At 33.2% G+C, this 19473-nt stretch overlaps 1 protein-coding gene across 1 annotated transcript in view; it reads left to right on the forward strand.

Annotated features, from left to right (window-relative positions):
• The window catches only part of LOC126742767 (chorion peroxidase-like), a 31929-nt gene extending 13184 nt beyond the window's left edge, over window positions 1–18745 (forward strand). The window contains exons 6-14 of the mRNA XM_050449555.1: window positions 1905–2101; window positions 2180–2372; window positions 2483–2680; window positions 15396–15546; window positions 15602–15755; window positions 15816–15974; window positions 16066–16270; window positions 17702–17816; window positions 18512–18745. Of these exons, the coding sequence (XP_050305512.1) occupies window positions 1905–2101; window positions 2180–2372; window positions 2483–2680; window positions 15396–15546; window positions 15602–15755; window positions 15816–15974; window positions 16066–16270; window positions 17702–17816; window positions 18512–18578 (1439 nt within the window). The 3' untranslated portion in view covers window positions 18579–18745. The remainder of the gene's footprint in view (window positions 1–1904; window positions 2102–2179; window positions 2373–2482; window positions 2681–15395; window positions 15547–15601; window positions 15756–15815; window positions 15975–16065; window positions 16271–17701; window positions 17817–18511) is intronic.
• The last annotated feature ends 728 nt before the right edge of the window (window positions 18746–19473 follow it).

Below are 19473 nucleotides of genomic sequence, written 5' to 3' on the forward strand. Positions count from 1 at the left end.
AAAATACGCTATAGAACTGACGTACATTCTTTGAATCTCCGGCATAGAGGTCTAATTTCTCCGCCTTTGCATACCACTATGTTTTATCAGCGGTCATTTTCTTATAATATTTATTTAATTTACAACCAGATTCCGGAGGACTTTAAAAATGTATCAACAAGCGTATTTAAACATAAATACAAAAAATATTTATTGCGGTAAAATGGGTATATCTGGCGATCGTCGCGTTTATTAAATATGTATGTATTGGGTATGTTAAGGCTTATTGGATGTTTGGCACTTGTTGGGGGATACCTAGTAAATTATTTTGGATGCAAAAGAAACAGAAAAGAAATTATAACTTATTTAATAAAGGAGGTTAAACACGAATCTTTTTTAAATTGCCTTTAGCCTCCTTTTTGCCTATATTATGGTTAAGATGTTTTTTTTTATTTTAAAGCATATGATATTTATTATCTTTGTATCTAGTTAAGATATAATATTTTATTGTAAATTGGGCAAATAAACGATGTATTATTATTATTATTATTATTATTATATAATTTATTATCAACTTGAAAGAAGTTTTGCTTCAGTACACTGCTGTCGATAAGAGAACAAATTTCTAATATGATATGAGTAGGTAGATTGCTTTGTGAAACATCGAAGGAAACAAGAAATAAGTTAAAGGGTATTTCTGTTTTTATTAAATTTTTGGTAAGTTCATATGAGTTTTTTATTGAGAGTGGGTTAGAGAAATTGGTGAGTTAAGGGAGGATTTTGTTAGAATAAGGCCATTTTGGTTGATTTTAACTTTAAGATCATTGAGTTTGTTTATGAGTTGACCTGGGGAGTTCTTACGATTTTCAGTTATTTCTTTTGAATTTAGAAATTTGTTAACCTTCAAAGAGATGTCAGCTCTAACTAGATCTGGATTAGGTAAGTTGGTGGACTTCAACACTCTTTCACAGTCTACCAGAGTTTACTCAGACACCGCTAGTCAATCAGAATGGTCAAAGTTAAATTTAAGTCCTAAATTTAATATTTCTTCATCGTTTTTAGATCGCTGTATGTTACTTAAATTTATAAAACGGGGATGAAATTGATGTAGAGATGTTTTTGAAGTTCTATCAGATGTAACAGAGTAGCCACTGTCGTATAAAGGTTTTTGTTTTAATTTTAAGTAATAGAGTTTCTTGTTTAATACAGTACGATGTTTCTCGCTCTCTCGGTTTACAAAGTCTTCAATATAGTTCATGAGAGCTTGAAGCATGAAGCTTATCGGTCAGTAAAAAATAACTAAATTTTAGTTTCTGGTTAGTGTCATTTAAGTTGCTGTAGTTATTCTTTATCTCGTGTTGTTGTAGTGGTGGTTCTCTCTTACTCGCTCCCATTACTTAATACAAATCTGCTAATCTCATATTGTTTAATTTTGTTATAATTTTAACTGTTCACTAGATGTCGTGCAATGTACCATTCAAGTATTGTTTGTTATTGTTTAGAATTAGTGTATGTGTTAAGTAACTCAGTAAGTATTTTACAATTTCATAATTTTATCTGTATTTTTTTATGCCGCCTGTCAAGGAAAAAAATGTTCGTATATGTTTTTAAACTGTTTGTAATATATTTTAGAGTTTGATGATGGCAAAAACACTTGCCGAAATGCATCACTCCTGAAATTAGAGGATTGGCATTTTATTTGTGGAGAAAAGACTTCCCCTACTAACTTATAATAAGAATACCCTGAGCCTTTCTAAGAGATCAAATGAATATATTTGACAAAACCACAAAGTCACAATCAAAAAATATAAAAGCATTATTAGGGCTAAAACCTAAATAAAATTGTCATCAATAAGAATTAAAACAATTATAACAATGGCACTGTATAAGTCTTAAATATTATAAATATTTTTTTTCAATTTCAGGCAATGGTAGCGCTATATCTTGCTGCACGTTGGACGGGACAGCTATTCTTCCAGAGAAATCTTCCCATTACGCTTGTATGCCTATCTCTATTTCTGAAGCCGACTCTTTTTACTCCACATTTAACCAGCGTTGTATGAATTTTGTTAGGTCAGTCTTAGCGCCAAGAGAAGACTGTACAATGGGATATGCTCAGCAAGTAAGTAACTTTTAATAAATGTTGAAAGTTTTTTTAGAAACATCTCTTTATTATTATTATTATTATGATTTTTGATAGATGAACAAACTTACCCATTTTATTGATGCATCTTCTGTTTATGGCTCAACGCCACATCAAACTAGCGAACTCAGAAGTTTTCATGGTGGTAAACTAAACACTTTTACTGATTATGGAAGAGACCTCTTACCTTTATCTAAGCAGCCTGAGGCTTGTCTTTCGATGGAGCAGGGATCAGCATGTTTTGAATCGGGTAATTAAAATAAAATAGTTAAGTTGTTAGTGCATCGATTAAAATTATGATTTAAGAAAATGCGAGCATTTGTTAATTGATTGAGCATTTGATAATCGAACAAATTTCAGGTGATACTCGAACAAATCAGATGATCACATTGGTTGTTATGCATACCTTATTTCATAGAGAACATAACAGATTAGCTGCCGAACTCGCTCGACTGAATCCGCATTGGCAGGATGAAAAGCTGTTTTTGGAAGCTAGACAGATATTAATTGCAGAGACTCAAAATATTTTATATAAGGAGTATCTGCCAGTTGTACTCGGTGAGTAAATAAGAAAACGTTTAAGATGATTAATGATAAATTGTACTTATTATGACTGGACTTATACACTACTAACTGAAATCGTTTTATGTAATAGTTATGTATTTTTAATGGCATTAATGCCAATGATAAATAAATTGGGTAGGTTTTTTGCTGGTGTGGTATTCAAGTAGTAATGATAGGTTTTCATTTCGATTAACTGATGGAGAAGATGTTGACTCAATTTTAAATTATATACAAACATGCCGTGTGTACTGATTATATCTCGCCATTAAGGTATTGTAGACCTTTTATTGATATTTTTTTATGCCGCTTTCAAAAATGAACACTCCATCCACATTTAATCGATCTGCGTATATAAGATATTTTTTCCTGCAATTTCTAAGATTTTGGAGCGAATACTTTCAAATCAAATATATGAATATTTTACGCTGAACGATTTGATTCATATCACACAGAGAGGCTTTACAAAAAATTTTAATACTTCAGTCGAATTGTCTAATTTTACATACGACATAATTAGAGTTTGGGATAAGAATTTTATAGTATTCTGGTATTATTATATATTTCTGTATTATTATAAGACGTTCGACACCAAGAATCATAATTTGTTACTGGCTAAACTTAAATATTACGGATTTAACGATTCCTTTGCCCTTTTATTAATGTTCAATCATATTTAACTAACAGACGATAGATTCTTAGATAATAGATATTCAGATCAAATAAATATTACTTGTGATGACTCTCAAGGTTTAAAATTGAGGTCTTTGTTTTTCATAAATGATACATCTGATATATTAAAATCGAATACTTAAAGAAGATATCTAACTTATATCGAGATATTGGGTGGCTTATAAGGGATTGTCGAAGGCTGTTGCATTTTTATAATAAAAATTATTAATGATCCATCTTTCCCTACCATCCTTCAAGAAAGACTGATATTCCGTTGACATATTCATAATTTAAATGTTAGGTTGCTACACTGCTGAGTAACAGTAGGGTTGGGGATGCCAAATGGTGCAGCAAAATGCCTTGCTAGCTTGGTTTGATTAAACCCGATACAATAATTATTATTATTAGCTTATTTTAAAAGAATATTATAGAAAAATTAACTCAAGATTCAAGTTCTAAACCCTGATCATTTAAATACCAATTTAAAAATATAACATAAGTGACTTTTAAAAAAGTAAATACAATTAGAATTGTTTATGTCATTAATATGTCTACCAAAATTCTAAAATATGTTATACTTATGGCAACTGACATTGAGGGCATCTGATATACCTAATAGAATAGAGCTTATACATATATTGCAATAATAACCTAAATAATGTAACCGACGTGATCACGTAAGCTATGCACTATATAGCTCTTACAATATCTTTTTTTGGATAAATAATGAATTATACCTGCAACCGAGAAAAAACACAATAGATTTTATCTTATTATAATATCAGCTTTAACTAATAAACTGTATACCCCGATATAAAAGACTTCTATAAAACAGCCCTATCACACAATAAATACTTCAGAAGAGAACCGATGATTTTTGTCTAAACTCAATTGACGAAATAGACAGCGAACTTAATGCTTAACCCTCACCCTATATGGTTGCTCGCCTTTTTCGTTTCTCCCCACACGATTTGCTCAAATGATAGATCGTCCCTCCAATAATGAATACTACAAGGCAGCAAATCACTATTAAGCTCACAAACCCTCTTAATTCCTTAGTTCCAAAAAAAAACATTAATATGCTATCATATAATCAATAGCAATCAAGCCAAAACTCAATGAAGTCTATAATTACGAAAAATTAATTACAGTTTAGATTTCTAAAATTCAAATATAAGTAATATACGTGTTGGACAAGATTATAGACCAAATATGTGCTATTTATGATATTATTGTATTAACTGATACCTGGCTTAAAAAGTCTTTTGAAATTCCTAGATATAGGCTTTTAAGGTGTGATAGGAATGGTCGGGACGGAGGTGTCGGCGCTTATGCAAGAAGTGAATTTATTTTCTCATTAATTAATTCTCCACTTGCAATAGAGCAGCTTTGGTTTAAACTATCGATTGAAGCAAAAAATATTGTTATAGGGGTTGTGTATAGGCCACCAACTTTTTTATGTATGGAGTTTTTAAATAATTTCAAGTATACTCTTATTCTCATATCTTATTCCAGTACATGATAATATTTATTGTGTTGGGGATTTTAATATAAATCTACTTAACTATGAAAATTCGAATGTAGTTAAAATTAATGAGTTATTTAATGCAATGGGTTTGACTTCGGTCTATACCCTGGAATAATCATTTAATAGATGTTGATCAAAAAAATTCTTTTATAACCGACAACATAGTTGCGTTGCGTAATTTACATGCACCACCTATAAAATTTCGCATTACCAAGCCGTACGCTCCTTGGTTGACTGACGCTGTAAGGGCTATGATGCAGGATAGAAATAGAATGCTAGCAAAATAAAAAAAAATAAAGTAATAACTGACTGGAATAATAATAAAAGACTGGAATAGTTAAGAATATATAAGTTATAAACTCCTAAGAAATATGAACACTCTTGCAATAAGTAATGAAAAAAAAAATATATTTTAACTTACAATTAACTGCTACAAAAGATGTTTGGTCTTCAATAAAATTACTTAACCTAAAAAATAAACAAAATAATATTCCTAAAATTCTTGAAAATGTTGAAACTATTAATCAGTTTTTTATCAACTCTGTTCCAAAAATTAATTTAAATAAAAATACTCTAAATGAATATAAAAGTGTTAAAAATAACTTATTTCAAGCAAGTTTTAGGTTTTTGACTGTGTCGGAGTATGATATTGTAAAGGTTATTAATAACATTAAAACTACTGCCACGGGCATTGATGAAATTAAAATACTTACCATCCGACTATGCCTGCCTTTTCTACTACCTTATATTGTTATAAAATATACCTTATATGTCATAAACTTATTAAGCGAAAGTTAGCCCAGTAAACATAACAGTAAGTATAACAGTAGATAGTCTAACATTACTAGTAATGCTTGATTATAGCAAGGCCTTTGATACTCTCAACCATGATCTCTTAATAAATATTTTGTCATCTGTTGGTTTAGGGGAGGGGGCATGCGCGTTAATTGCTAATTATTTTAGAAATAGGTATCAAGTTGTTTCTTATAATGGGGTAGATTCTGGTTTTTTAGAGATTTCTTCTGGCGTGCCCTAGGGCTCCATCCTTGGGCCAATCCTTTTCTCAATTTATATATCAAACATGGCAAAAATATTCATATCATCTAAGCAGCACTAACCTAACTAGAAAACTCGTAAACTAACGTTTACGAGTTTTCTAAAAATCATTGCTTACAATTAAATTCTATGAAATCAGCATTTATGCTGTTTGGGGGCAATGGTAGACATAACAATTTTTTACAGCAGTATAGGGACTTAATTCATATCAATAACAAGCCTATAAAACACGTCGAGCACTGTAAGAGCTTGGGTTTAATTCTGGATAGTGACCTGCGATTCACGCAGCACGTAAATTCAAGTATTCAAAAAGGATTTTTAAGCCTTAAAAATATTTATCCAGATCGTTACGTTTTAAATAGAAAAATAAAAATTCTACTGTGTGATTCGCTGGTCCTATCACAGCTTAATCATTGCGATGCAGTGTATGGTCCATGCTTGAGAACTGCTGAAGAGAGTAGAATTCAGAGACTCCAAAAGGCGTGCCCTAGATATATATAGCAGATAGATATATATGGCATAAGAAAGCGCCACCCCATAAAACAAAAGCTTAAGGAAACCAGGTGATTGACTATGCACAACAGAAGAATTTTTCACACACCTTCAATGTTTTTTAAAATAATTCATTTAAGATCTCCACCTTACTTATATAATAAAATAAAATTTCGCACAGATTTTCACAATATTAATACCCGGTATAAAGGAAGGCAACACCTCCACTTCACTCAACCGAAACTTATAAAAGATCATTTTCTTATCAAATTTCAAAAATTATAAATAGCTGCCAAACTAATACCGAAAACATTTTTAGCTTATATTCTTTAAAGAAATACATTTTTAAGAAATTACTACAGGAACAATAAAGCATAATTTAGTGGTTGTTTCGTTTCTTTTTACTTTCTTTTTTCTATCCCGATGATGATAACAAAAATAATTAATGCAATAGACTATATATTATGATATACATACATATAACAGACTGTATCTTTTGCTTTCTGATGTGTTTTGTTTGTGGGTTGAATTTGTTTCTTTTTCCTTGTGTAGGCATATATGCTGTCAGATATTCTCTTTTTTTGTTGCTGGTTGATGTACTCTTTATAATTTATAGCGCTTATATTATTCCTATTTTGAAACTTAGTATAGTATAGATAATTAGGTTAGATGGAAGAACAGGCATTTAGATATCTGAATCTTTGTACGCTGAATCTCGCCTTTAACCTATTAACTTTGTAATTGTATTTTTTTCCTAAATAAAAAACACCTTTATTTTTATTATTATTATTATTATTATTTACATCTGTTCATAATCTTTGCCCATATTTTTAACATGGTCATAACTATGCCCATTTTAAAAATACTTGGAACTTAAATTCGCGCCAGCAGAAATTTGCTTACTTAATACTTAAAAATGAACATGACTAGATTTCCTGATATGTATATATGTATATATTTTTCGGTTCCACTCCATCGGAGTGCTATATTTGAAAGGTCTTTTCCATATAACGTAGCAGTAGTATACAATAAATTACCAGTAAATCAGTTAAATTTACCAGTTAATGTCTGATTTAATGACTACATTTAAGAAGTATCTGGCAAAGATGTAATTTAATGAGGTTCATTTTTAATTATTTTCTTGTTTATTTTCCTTGCATTTGACTTCCCAGTCTGAGAAATGTGTTTTGAGTAGTGCAGACATAAAAAATAAAAATATATATTTACTCTTATTAATAAATAGTGCTTTAGACACCTACTTATTTTTCGTATTTATAAGTATTACATATTGACACATCTCCATTAAGGTGTGCTGATTGGTGCGTAGAGTAGCTATTACATAGACTGCTCCAGTCTTCTACACCTAACGTTTTATATTTTTCAGCTGTATGAATGCTGTATGAAAAATTATGGTATTACGAGACAGTTTATTAGTATTAATATGCACAAACTATCTCAGCCAATTGGCTGGATAAAGTTCACCCACCCCCGGATGCAAGTATAAAAAGAGTTGGGCTCTCTCAATAACTCTCAAACCTGTAAAAATTGTCTCACGGTGCGGCAAGTGTTCAGAATGACCGCTTTTTGGAGGTCGTTGTAGGTGTTCCTGTACAGCCCCAGTTTCAAGAGGCTAGCTTCTAGTGATTTCGGTATAAGCCCTGTAGATGATAATAATACTGTTTGCATGCCACATTTGTCGGATCTCAAAAGCTAGATCTGCATATTTACTTACCTTCTTCTTTCAATACCTTGTTGTTATTTGGTATCGCAATGTCTATTAGAAGGACCGAGTTGACTCCTTTATCCACCACCACTATATCAGGCCTGTTATTTCTCACCTGTCTATCGGTGATAATGGGCCTGTCGTAGTAGAGTTTAAAGCTGTCTTTCTCAAGTACCTTTGGGGGTTGATACTTATAGTATGGAGTGTAAGTATTAATAGGTCCATACTTGTTGGCCAACTTTTGATGGATGATATCGCAGACCTGGTTATGTCGATAAAGATAATCGGTATTTGCCAACAAGCTGCGCCCAGATGTTATGTGCTGGATTGTTTCCGATACTTGGTGATATTTCCTGCATTTGTCTGACTCGGTGTTTGGATCCCTAATGATAAATTTCTTATAGTTGTTAGTATTCTGTCTCAGGAAAGATATGAAGTTGGTTAAGGTCATGATAATGTCGACCATGTATTTTTTTTTGAGCCCATTCATCCATCTTTGTAGTGTTCGAGTTTACTTCAGACGTTAGTTTAGGCGAGGCGAGGTTAAGAGGCGTATAATTCTTGTCTGCCTTCGCAACGGTATTATGGAGGCTTGAGAGGCTTAAGAACCTTACCCGTTGTGTATACTGGTCCCTCAATCCTGGTTTTAGCTTGTTTATCTTCGAGCAGTCTGATTATTAGTTTATTAGTTATTAGTTATTAGAATCCCAAATATTTGTGAGTCTCGTCATTCTCCATAGCCTGAATTATGTCACCGTTTGGGAGCTTAACGTCTCCATCCACAATGACACCCTTCTCGATGCTTAAGGTTTTACACTTAATAAGACCAAATTCCATATGGATGTCACTGGAGAATTTTTGCGTAATGTCCAGCAGCTGTCGCATTTGTTGTTGCTTTGCTGCGTAAAGCTTTATATCATCGATGTAGAGAAGATGCGAGACAACACAATTGGTGTTTCTGTTGGCTGTGATTTTAAAACCATATTTGGTGTCATTTAACATGGTAGATAGTGGGTTCATTGCGAGGTAAAACCACAATGGACTTGGAGAGTCGCCCTGGTAAATTCCCCTACAAATATATATTTCCTCCGTTGGTAAATACTTACTATTTAAGTTGAGGTGTAGGTTTGTCCGCCAGGTTTTCATAATGCTGGAAAGAAATGTAATTATGGTGGGGTAGATTTTGTAGATCTCTAAAACTTTAATAAGCCAATAATGCGGCACACTGTCGAAGGCCTTCTTGTAATCTACAAAGGCAGTACATATATTTCTGTGGTTGTTCTGAGTCTGCTTGAGAATTACAGAATCTACAATAAGTTGTTCTTTACACCCGTGGTGCTTTCACTTATATCCCTTCTGCTCTTCGGCTAAAATGTTGTTAAGTTCGACATGCCTGTAAATGCGGTTAGTTCCAGTGTAAGGAACCTTGGTGAGTCTTCCGGATGGTTCCAATAGCTCATAAGGTTCTCTCTACTTGGCATGGCTTGACTGTTGTTGTTAGCGTAAGATCCTAATTTCCTGAAGAACACTTTTTGATTGTTGTTAAATAGGGCGTTTTGTTGTTTTCTTTTGGTGCATTTTACGTATCCGGATAACCGCTCAGCTTTAGCCTTTAGTTTTTGCTTAAGCAGATCAATATACTCACACACATGCTATTGATATTCTGGATGTTTCGTATAAGTACCGATTTTTTTAAAGATTTTTCTAATTCGGTTTCTAAGGCGCTTAGATGGTTTTGGGATCTTATGGAACTCGTTAAGTCTCTCTGAGTTCTCCTCGAATATTATCAATCGCGCCCTTGAGTCGTCGCTGCCACCAAGGTTTTAAACTTTTGTTATTATTATTATTATTACCACTGCACTCATTCCTAGACGGGTAAACTGGTTGATTATGAATGCGAAGCACTGCCACTGCTCCGGAGTACACAAGTGAATAGAGTCGTTCTAGATTGTGACAGTATCTGGTGATATCCCGTAAGAGAGCATTTACAGCCGTAATAATATCATTACTGTTCTTACTGGTTCTGAGTTTTGGTAGTTTCGGCCTGCGGGTAGGATCGGTGCTGTAAAATTCCGCCAGTGCTCTAGAGAGCTCCGAAGTCACACGATCGGGCATATCGGTTTGGGTGTTATTGTCTCTAATAGAATTGATGTCATATTCGAATTTGTTTTCCTATACGCAAGTGTGGTCTTCATCGAGTGCATTTACTGTTGGGGGAAGTTCTTTGAAGAATTCTTTGGAGAATTGCCGCTGGTCAGCAACGCGCTGTTCGGTAAGATGTTCTAGTTCGGCGTACTTTTTAACAAAAGCACGATGAACAGCACATCTATAGATGGTCAGATCCATTTTGGTAATTTTAAAATAGGAGCGCATTATGAAGGAATTGATCTCTGTAGTCCACTTCATGTGCTTCCTAGGCAGTTCAGCTTTTGTGATTAATGGCAAATTGACTTTCGTCGCCGCAGAAACATCAAAAGCTGGTAAAGGAGAATTGTTGCTGTGTTCCTCTGGAGTGGTGGGGTTCGCAGTAGCCCTACTCGGCGTCACGGTGCGCCTGGCGCTAGCCGAGGGAGACGGTAGCTCATTTTTCGAACAGGTCCCGCTGCCAGAAGCCTGAACGCGACAAGAGGTTTTGTGGTACAATTCACCCTTTTATTCCGAAGATTGTACATTATCGAGAGTTGCATTTTAGACCTACTGCCAGGTGATTTTTGAATGCGACGTTTACTCCTCGAGGATGGGTAATAGTGAATGACAGGATACAGGTTTAGGACAGCGGACAGCTCCTCTACAAAGAAAGTCGCCTTTTACGAGTGGGAGATACCCATAGGGTATTCTATGCCCCGCACCCCAGGCGGGGTTTATTATTAATATTATTATTATTATTATTATTATTATTATTATTATTATTATTATTATTATTATTATTATTATTATTATTATTATTATTATTATTATTATTATTATTATTATTATATAATTACAATGTTTATATGTTGTTCTTGTGAGTTTCGACCGAAAACCATGGTATTAAATAGCCACATTTATCTCTAATCCCATTCTTAAACTTTCATTTGTTAGGGTTCTCATCAATACCTGCAGTTGTTTTTTGGATTCGCCCATGAGTATAGTGTCGTTTGTGTAACTTATTTTGTTGCTTCTGATACCGATTATTTTTGCTCTTTCGGGTCGGTCTTTATGATTATATACGATATCTCTAATGATTTTTTAACTATATACTCTGCATATACATTAATATAGTAAGGGGGATAGGAAGCAATCTTGACGAACTTCCCTTTCTATATTAATATAAGATGTATTAATTTGTTGTGCATCCCCGGTGATTCCAGTGTGTGTTCCGGATTATCATTATATCGTGGCTGTGATAGTCCCATGCCCAGCAAAACATGTATTAATATTTCGTGTTGAATGCGTTCGAAGGCCTTTTTGTATTATTATTATAACCATTAAGGGTAAGAGTTTTGTTATAATTTTTTCATGTTCTCCAAATCGGCAGGTCCATTTTTTTCAGTCGCTCCATTCTCTTCTTTGGTATTTTATTTTCCTTTTTTCCTTTGATAGTTCGGAAAACAGTTTAAATATAATTCGATTACACTCCCTCCCTTCATCAAATCGCTCATTGATGAAGTCCATGTTTTTTTTACGTTTCGTATCTCGCTCTCTGGCTTCTTTATCATTGTCTTAAGTTCCATCGTGTCACTATAAGATTTAGAAGATGATGCTACCGGCTATCAGTCGTCAACTGCTGCTATCGCAGTCCTTGCAGTTCCAACGTGTTTTGTGGGCTACCATCAATCTAGCCCCCACCTCAGTAACGCCTTCAAAGTTGAGGTACCATTGCAGAACAACGCCCACGTTGCAGCTTAAGAGTTTTGCCCACATTTCGACAAAAAAATGTGCAATTTTCTATTAGATATGTCAATAAGGTATATGAGAAAAGCAAAATACTTTTAGCAACAACATAGGGCAGATAATATAAATGTAATCAACAAACAATGTGTACAAAGTCTAATATATGCCATGTTTACTTTCGGTAGTTTATAGGTTGCTCATAGAAGAATTTTCAAACCCAGGGAAAACCGTTCCAGGTTCTTCCACTAGGTGGCATCACTTTAAGTACAAAAGGAGACAATAATATTGGTTATTTACTGTAAAAGAAACGGTTTTTGAGCAGTATATAACACGCAAACAAACGCTCAACTAGGCGTGACGTTGACAATAAAACGCGCACGCATGCATTTCGTACGCTTTGCTACTCGCTTAATACGTCATTGTTTTTCAGTACGTTGAGTCGTTAATAAGCGTCTGACGTTAATTGTCACTGTATCACAGGAAACTCTTGTTTATTGCGTCCCAGAATCTGTGCTGGGATTCTAAAATCACGACTCGACACGATTACTCGATATGACTGATTCTAAATAAAATTTTCAGTCGTGAGTGTCTTGCGGATTGCCTAGTTTTTAACGATTTGTCGACGACACGCTTGGATATATCGTATACACCAAACGATATAGCTTCTTCCTTTTTTAATACGTGCATAATGTAACAGCATCCTTTTTTAAACGTATTTGTTTCATTTATTGTTTACCAATAGTCATACCAGGCATTTTTAGTTATTATATATATTATCTATGATACCAGGTTTTCATTAGTATATCAAGAAGCTTTCTTAAACACAACAACTAATAGATTTAATTCGACCCTTTTTTCCACAACCTTCTGTTAATAATAGAGGCAGAGGAAATGGAGTTACCATTGAATGGGCAGTTTTAGTACATATATCATATATCAAGATTTTATGCCACATATTGTTACCAAAGAAGCATTGGACAAGATTTTAAATTTGAAATTAGCGAAACTACTACAAGTCATTGGATCCATAAAATTACTGAAATTATTGACAATCACCTTGCTGACTGATTCATTAATTTTTTAAATATAAGAGATTAGAGAAATTATTAAATTAACATTTATAGAGAGATCCAATTTTCCTGGTGTTCTAGGTCCTATTGATTGCACACATGTTGCCATATTAAAACGTTTAAACATACCAAAAGTGGATAAACACAACAAGTTTTTGTGATTTTCCATGAATTCAATTATGATTTTCCAATGGATAGTGATGGTTTTAAACGACAATTTTTTATTTTAAAGAAATAATATAGGCATATATTTAAATAAAAAAACACGAAGGCGAAAAAAATTAACAAAATAAATTAAAAATCTTGTGTTTATCAGTAGAAAAGACAATTGACGCTTCCATCTGTCAAATATTAGGGAAAATAACAAATATATCCCAAGAAACCTAAATCAAATCGAATAAAACGAGTTTAGCCGACGATTGAAATTTAGAATCACCCTTGTCGTCACGACTGGGTTGCGATCGAATTCGAAGTCGTGATCGTATCGAGATCGAGTCGTGATTTTAGAATCCCAGCCCTGATCTCTTTCGGCTATCCCAACTCGAGAGGGGTCCCCACTCTGCCTCTCATTTCAACACGACAGCCCATCTGTCGCACAGGTCGCAGTCTAACCGCGCCACAACTAACGAAACCTTAAATTTAATAAAATAAAGCTATAATATAACATGCTTATTTATGTATTGTTAAAAATATACATAAATTTCTTATTTGCACGTGATATTTCATATGATCTGTATTAATTTACATATTGTAAATCTTGGTTTAATTCAAACAAGTCAAACTCGCGCCAGTCTTACTTCGGTTTTTGATTAGTCGGAAGTACGCTATACTGCAGCTTGGTGGGAATAAAGCAAATGAGGGGAAGTTGCAATAAACAGAAGTATCGCATTGCATTTGGCGACAGTTGTATTAAATGAAACTTGCAATACATTTTTGTGAACGAGAGTTTACTGTACTTGCAATCAGATTTAGAAGAATATTACGAGTAAGCTTATGCATTTCTAATTTTTTTTAAATTATAAGCTCAACTCTAATAATAAGTGTAGAAAAATTTAAACACTATAAAAAATTAAATTAAAGGTCTTACTTAGCCTACTAAATTCCAGTATGTCAAGGGTCTTCTTAATATAACTTCAAAAAATATATGCTATTTAGGGACAAATCTGTCTTTTAGAAACTATCTGGATATCTAGGGGGCCTTTTAATATCGTCAGTTCCACTAATAGGACACTTAGGATAAGTAATCTTAATAATTTATTAAGATTTCCTTTAACATAGCTGAGCATTATGAGCAGGAGAGCGGTCTTGCTGAAAATATACTGATTTCGGGTCTAAGTGAGGGCGGATTTCTATGACAGGAAGAACTTGGTTTTGCAGCAACTCAAGGTATTTTTAGACTTTTAAAATGCCATCAGTAAAGTTCGTTAGAAATTTAAATTTTCATTGGCTTTTTCTATCATGGTTTCACAAAATTATATTCTTCACCACTGGTCTGCGGGAAATATCCTCTGAATTTTCGAATATCTGAGACATTATAATTAATATTATTAGTATTATTATTATTCTGTTTTAGCTCGCTGATAGCGATGTTGTCAATTTCATCGGCCTGAAGGCGAGATGAATTTTGCTATGGTAGATTTAGGAACTTTCGAACATTTGTTGCATGTATTCAGTATAACAGATTTCTATATAGTTACAATCGTCCAGGAGGAAAGACCCAATGCGATAAGGTTTTTGGACAGTGTTAAAGGGACAATTCCAGTGGATGAAATAACTAGAGGGAGTATATATACATTATCTTGCCTCCATTGCTCTTTTATCTCGTGAGCTAGATCTGCGTATTTACCAAGTTTAGTGAGTGTCGTTTCTAGGACATTATTGGTATTTGGCACTGCTATGTCAATTAGAAAGGTTTTCTTTTGGGCTTTGTTTATTAAGATTATATCTGGTCTGTTTGAAGTCCTATCGGTCAAAACAGTTCTGTCCCAGTAGAGGCGAAAGTCGTCATTTTCAAGTACAGTTTCTGGTTTGTACTGGTAATAGAGGCAAGTTTCGCCAATTAGATGATAAAGTTTTGCCAGTTCTTGATGAATAATTTTTGCCACACAGTTATGTCGGTGCAGATATTCGGTAGCTGATAGAGATGTGCATCCTGATGTTATATGTTGAATTGTCTCCGGTACGCGCAGGCATTTTACTACGATCGTTCTATCGATCGTCGATTACTTTCTCATCTTTAGTAATGTACTTAAGGTAATTTCTTGTAGCAACCGCTTAGTTATTATTATTATATTACAGGTAATGACGCAATCGAAGAGTTCGGTATTACATTACAAGAAGGGTCACACTACTCTCTAGATTACAACCCGAAAGTCAATCCATCAATAACAAATGAATTAGCAGCAGCTGCTTATAGATTTGGCCATTCAACTGTCCATGGACAGCTTAAGTATGTCTAAAAATCAAGCAATCATCACGTATTAACCACGTTTTATCAATTATAGCATTTATGGTACAGATAAAATGGAAGAGATGATATCTATTCCAGAAGTTATGTTTTTTCCATCTAGAATGAGACACCGTGAATTCTTGGACCAGGCCCTGAGCACTCTTGCAACTGAACCTCTACAAGACGTTGATTTATCTTTATCAGACGCAGTAGTTTTCCTATTTAATCATTTACTTCAACATTTTTAATTTATAATAATATATTTTCAGCTTACAAAATACATGTTTAAAGGTGGAAATCCATTCGGAGTCGACTTAGCAGCAATTAATATTCAAAGAGGTCGAGATCATGGCTTAAGACCTTACAATGATTACAGAGAGCTTACAGGCTTACCACGCATCCAGGACTTTGATGAGTTCGGCAGTGAAGTAGGGTTTTTAAATAATTCAACTTATCAGTAAATCTTACTTCTAATTTACTTATAAATATAAGGCTCTAGTTAACAAAAAGTTTTTTTAGATAGGTAGAAAACTGAAAAAAGTATATAAGTCAGTGGATGACATCGATCTTTGGATTGGAGGACTTTTAGAGCCTAAAGCCCCAGGTAGCATGGTAGGACCTACTTTTAGAGACATAATTGCTGACCAATTTGCACGCCTTAAAAAAGGAGATCGATATTTCTTTGAAAATCATCCTTCTATAAATCCAGGATATTTTTCACCAGGTAAGGTTCTTCTCCAGGAGCTAATACTAGTATAAAATAGGATTCGCCACCATCTATAATCTGTCTGCGTACGATTACGTTTGAGACTTTTTTCCCGTACCATTCCAAAATCCTATATAAAAGGTAAACAAAACGTACCTAAATGAAATTTCGTCTTTAAGAAAAAAAATCCTTTAGAAATAATCAACATAAAAGATATGTGTACCAGTAATGTTTATACGGATGAATTCAAAACTAAGACTAAGTTGCGGATTATACTACAAAGCCCTAAAGTTGATATTTGATTTAGCTGGCGCACCATACCATGACAAAATGACCATAGTTGCAAATCACATAGATTTCAGATAAACGAGACTAGCCTTATTTAGACCACAACTCATATCAGCAATGTTTGTTTTCAACAATGACACAATTATCAAAATTACCTGGGTATATATCATCACAACATAAGAAATATTTCAAATAATTATTTCAATTATGGAAAATAAGGCTATGACTTTTGGAACATAACTAACCTTTTATGGACCTCATCTCTGCATCAGCCAAAAATATGACTTAAAAACGTCACTGTCAATTAAATCAATTTTTAATAAAGTCAAGACCATGGAACATCTTCTTTATCCTGCTCTAATCCCTAGGTGATAAGTAAACCAATCCTGGGACAATCCTACTTATCTCTTAAAGACATGAGAGTGAGTTATGACGTTACTTGCGATATCATAGCCTTCGTTAAATAGCTAGAATTGCTAAGGGGGATAATAAACTAAAAATGAACTTTGCCGGAGGTTCACAATGTGCCTATACTGTATCATAAGTACTGTGTAATAATCAAATAATTTTTTTCATAAAACCTACTTATTCATATTATTAAAATATGCAGTGTTCTCGAACTTGGATAGAGGTATAAAATTACCTAGATAACTCATTAGAAAAGTCAGTAGAAACCATAAAATTTAAGTTCATAGGCCGCATTCTCTAGAACTTATAGGAGTGAAATTAATCCGTCCTTGGTCTTTTTAGTGATATAAGCAAATATTACGTTAAACAACAATACCCAAATATATACCGAGCGGTGATGTTGCCCATTACCGCCGTGCAGCATATCATCCACACAGACACGGAAACAGTTTCAAAATTTAATGAACTTTTTGTACGATTATTAGGAAACAGTGGGCGAATATTTAGTCTTGCCCTTGCTACTGATTACTGTATCGTGGCGCAGTCTAAAAATGATAACATCACTGGTTACTGGTACTGAAAACTTAAACTATTCAAACAAATAATTTGTTCTGTTTTTACTGGTATGTACCGTGGCGGCATCTAAGCTAGTGTTGCAAATAAACGTGAATTAGGTCCATTGTATTAAAAAATGATTAAATATCTGTATCTAATTTAAATTATTCTGTTAAATTCAACTTTATTTCATTTTAGAACAACTGCAAGAAATTCGAAAGTCATCCTTCTCGCGAATTATTTGCGATAATAGTGATAAATTGCTATTGTCTCGTCAAGCTCCTAACGCCTTTAGAAAACCTGGAGTACCTGGGTAAGATTAAATGTTTTTGAAATATTAAAAACATTTCTATTACTGCATTTATTTTAATGACTCGACAATCTAATGAAAAGAGAAGATATGATAAAGAAATTATTAGGGTTCAAATTATTAAATTTAATTATAACCCTTAATCTTGAGACTAATTAACGTAGCAAACTTTATTATTATTTAACATGTCAATAAATATAATGAAACATTTTGTTAATATCCTGCACGCACTATGTTCTTGAGTTAAGGCAAATTTGACTTAGTTATCTCGCCCATTTCTTAACAGCCTCCATAGCAATTTCTGTTAACATTCAACATTTATTTGCCGTTACGTTATATTATGTAAAATTTTATTCCTTTGAAGGCATAGACAAGACATGCCTTTTATAGGACAGGTTTTGTGTGTCTTGTTGTCAGTGATTAAAGAAAAACAAAATTTAAGAATTATTTTTGCTTTACTTTATTCACTGTCATTTTTTCTTTTCCAGAAGAATAGTAATAATACACATAATTAAATAAACAGCACGGAGTTCTAGAAATAAATAATATAACATGCTGCCTCTATGGAATAACAATCTACGTTTTAATAATGTGTATTAGTGCAATATCTAATTATTATCTTGCCAGGCATTTTTCTAGCATTTTTTTTTCTTAAATTCACCCCGAATTTGTAAATTAATCTTTTATTTTCTTTTTAGAAATGAGCTGTTTGAGTGCACAGGTACGGAAATACCTTCGATTGATCTAACTTTCTGGCAAGACTAAGATTAATGTGTTGTGTTGTTAATTGTGTTTTATTTGTTAATTTTTTGTTATTGTTATATCACATTATTTTTATATCCACTAGTAATTTTTTAAAAAGTGGTTTAAAAGCTACATGTTTTAGTTAGGATTAACATAAATAAAAACTTGCAGATTTTCTATTTAATAAATTTAGTTTTAGCCCAATATAATTTCAGACTCCCAGCATCAGAATTATACTATACAGGGTGTTTCCAAGTTGAGTTATTAATTTTAACTGTCAAAAGGAGTTGATATACGAAGAATCACATATACAGGGTGTTTCCTAACTACGGCACGAAACTATACAGGGTGAATCGTTAGGTCGTTTTATGAAAAAAAGTTCCTATGAACGTATGTCGGGAGTTGCTTTGTTTCTGAGATACAGGGTGATGAAACGCCACTGGACCTAATAATTTCAATCTAGTTACAGCTAAATAAGCGTCTTATAACTTCAAATAACTGCACCAAATTTCAACCAAATCGGTTTAAGGATAGTTAAAGTATTTTTAAAATACCGTTATTTTTTTGAACCTTCATCGCCCTGTATCTCAGAAACAAATCATTCACCCTGTATAGTTTTGTACCGTAGTTAGGAAACTCCCTGTATAAATATACCAGTTGCATTATAAACCAAATAGTAAAACATCAAAAATTTGAAAAAAATAAGAATGTTAATTTATATTCTCTAAATTCTTACCGTTTTTTGTTTACTGCTCTTACCATTTATCAAAATTTGTGTTATTGTATAGTTTTCAGTACGAATATTTGGTTCGATTGGTTATATCGTTTAATAATGCGTATTTCATTTGTCCGATTATTTTGTGCGGAAAAATGACCGATATTTAGGAAAACAATAAACTAGTGAACGTAATACTTA

Source organism: Anthonomus grandis, chromosome 12 (assembly GCF_022605725.1).
Source record: "Anthonomus grandis grandis chromosome 12, icAntGran1.3, whole genome shotgun sequence".
Classification (NCBI taxonomy): domain Eukaryota; kingdom Metazoa; phylum Arthropoda; class Insecta; order Coleoptera; family Curculionidae; genus Anthonomus; species Anthonomus grandis.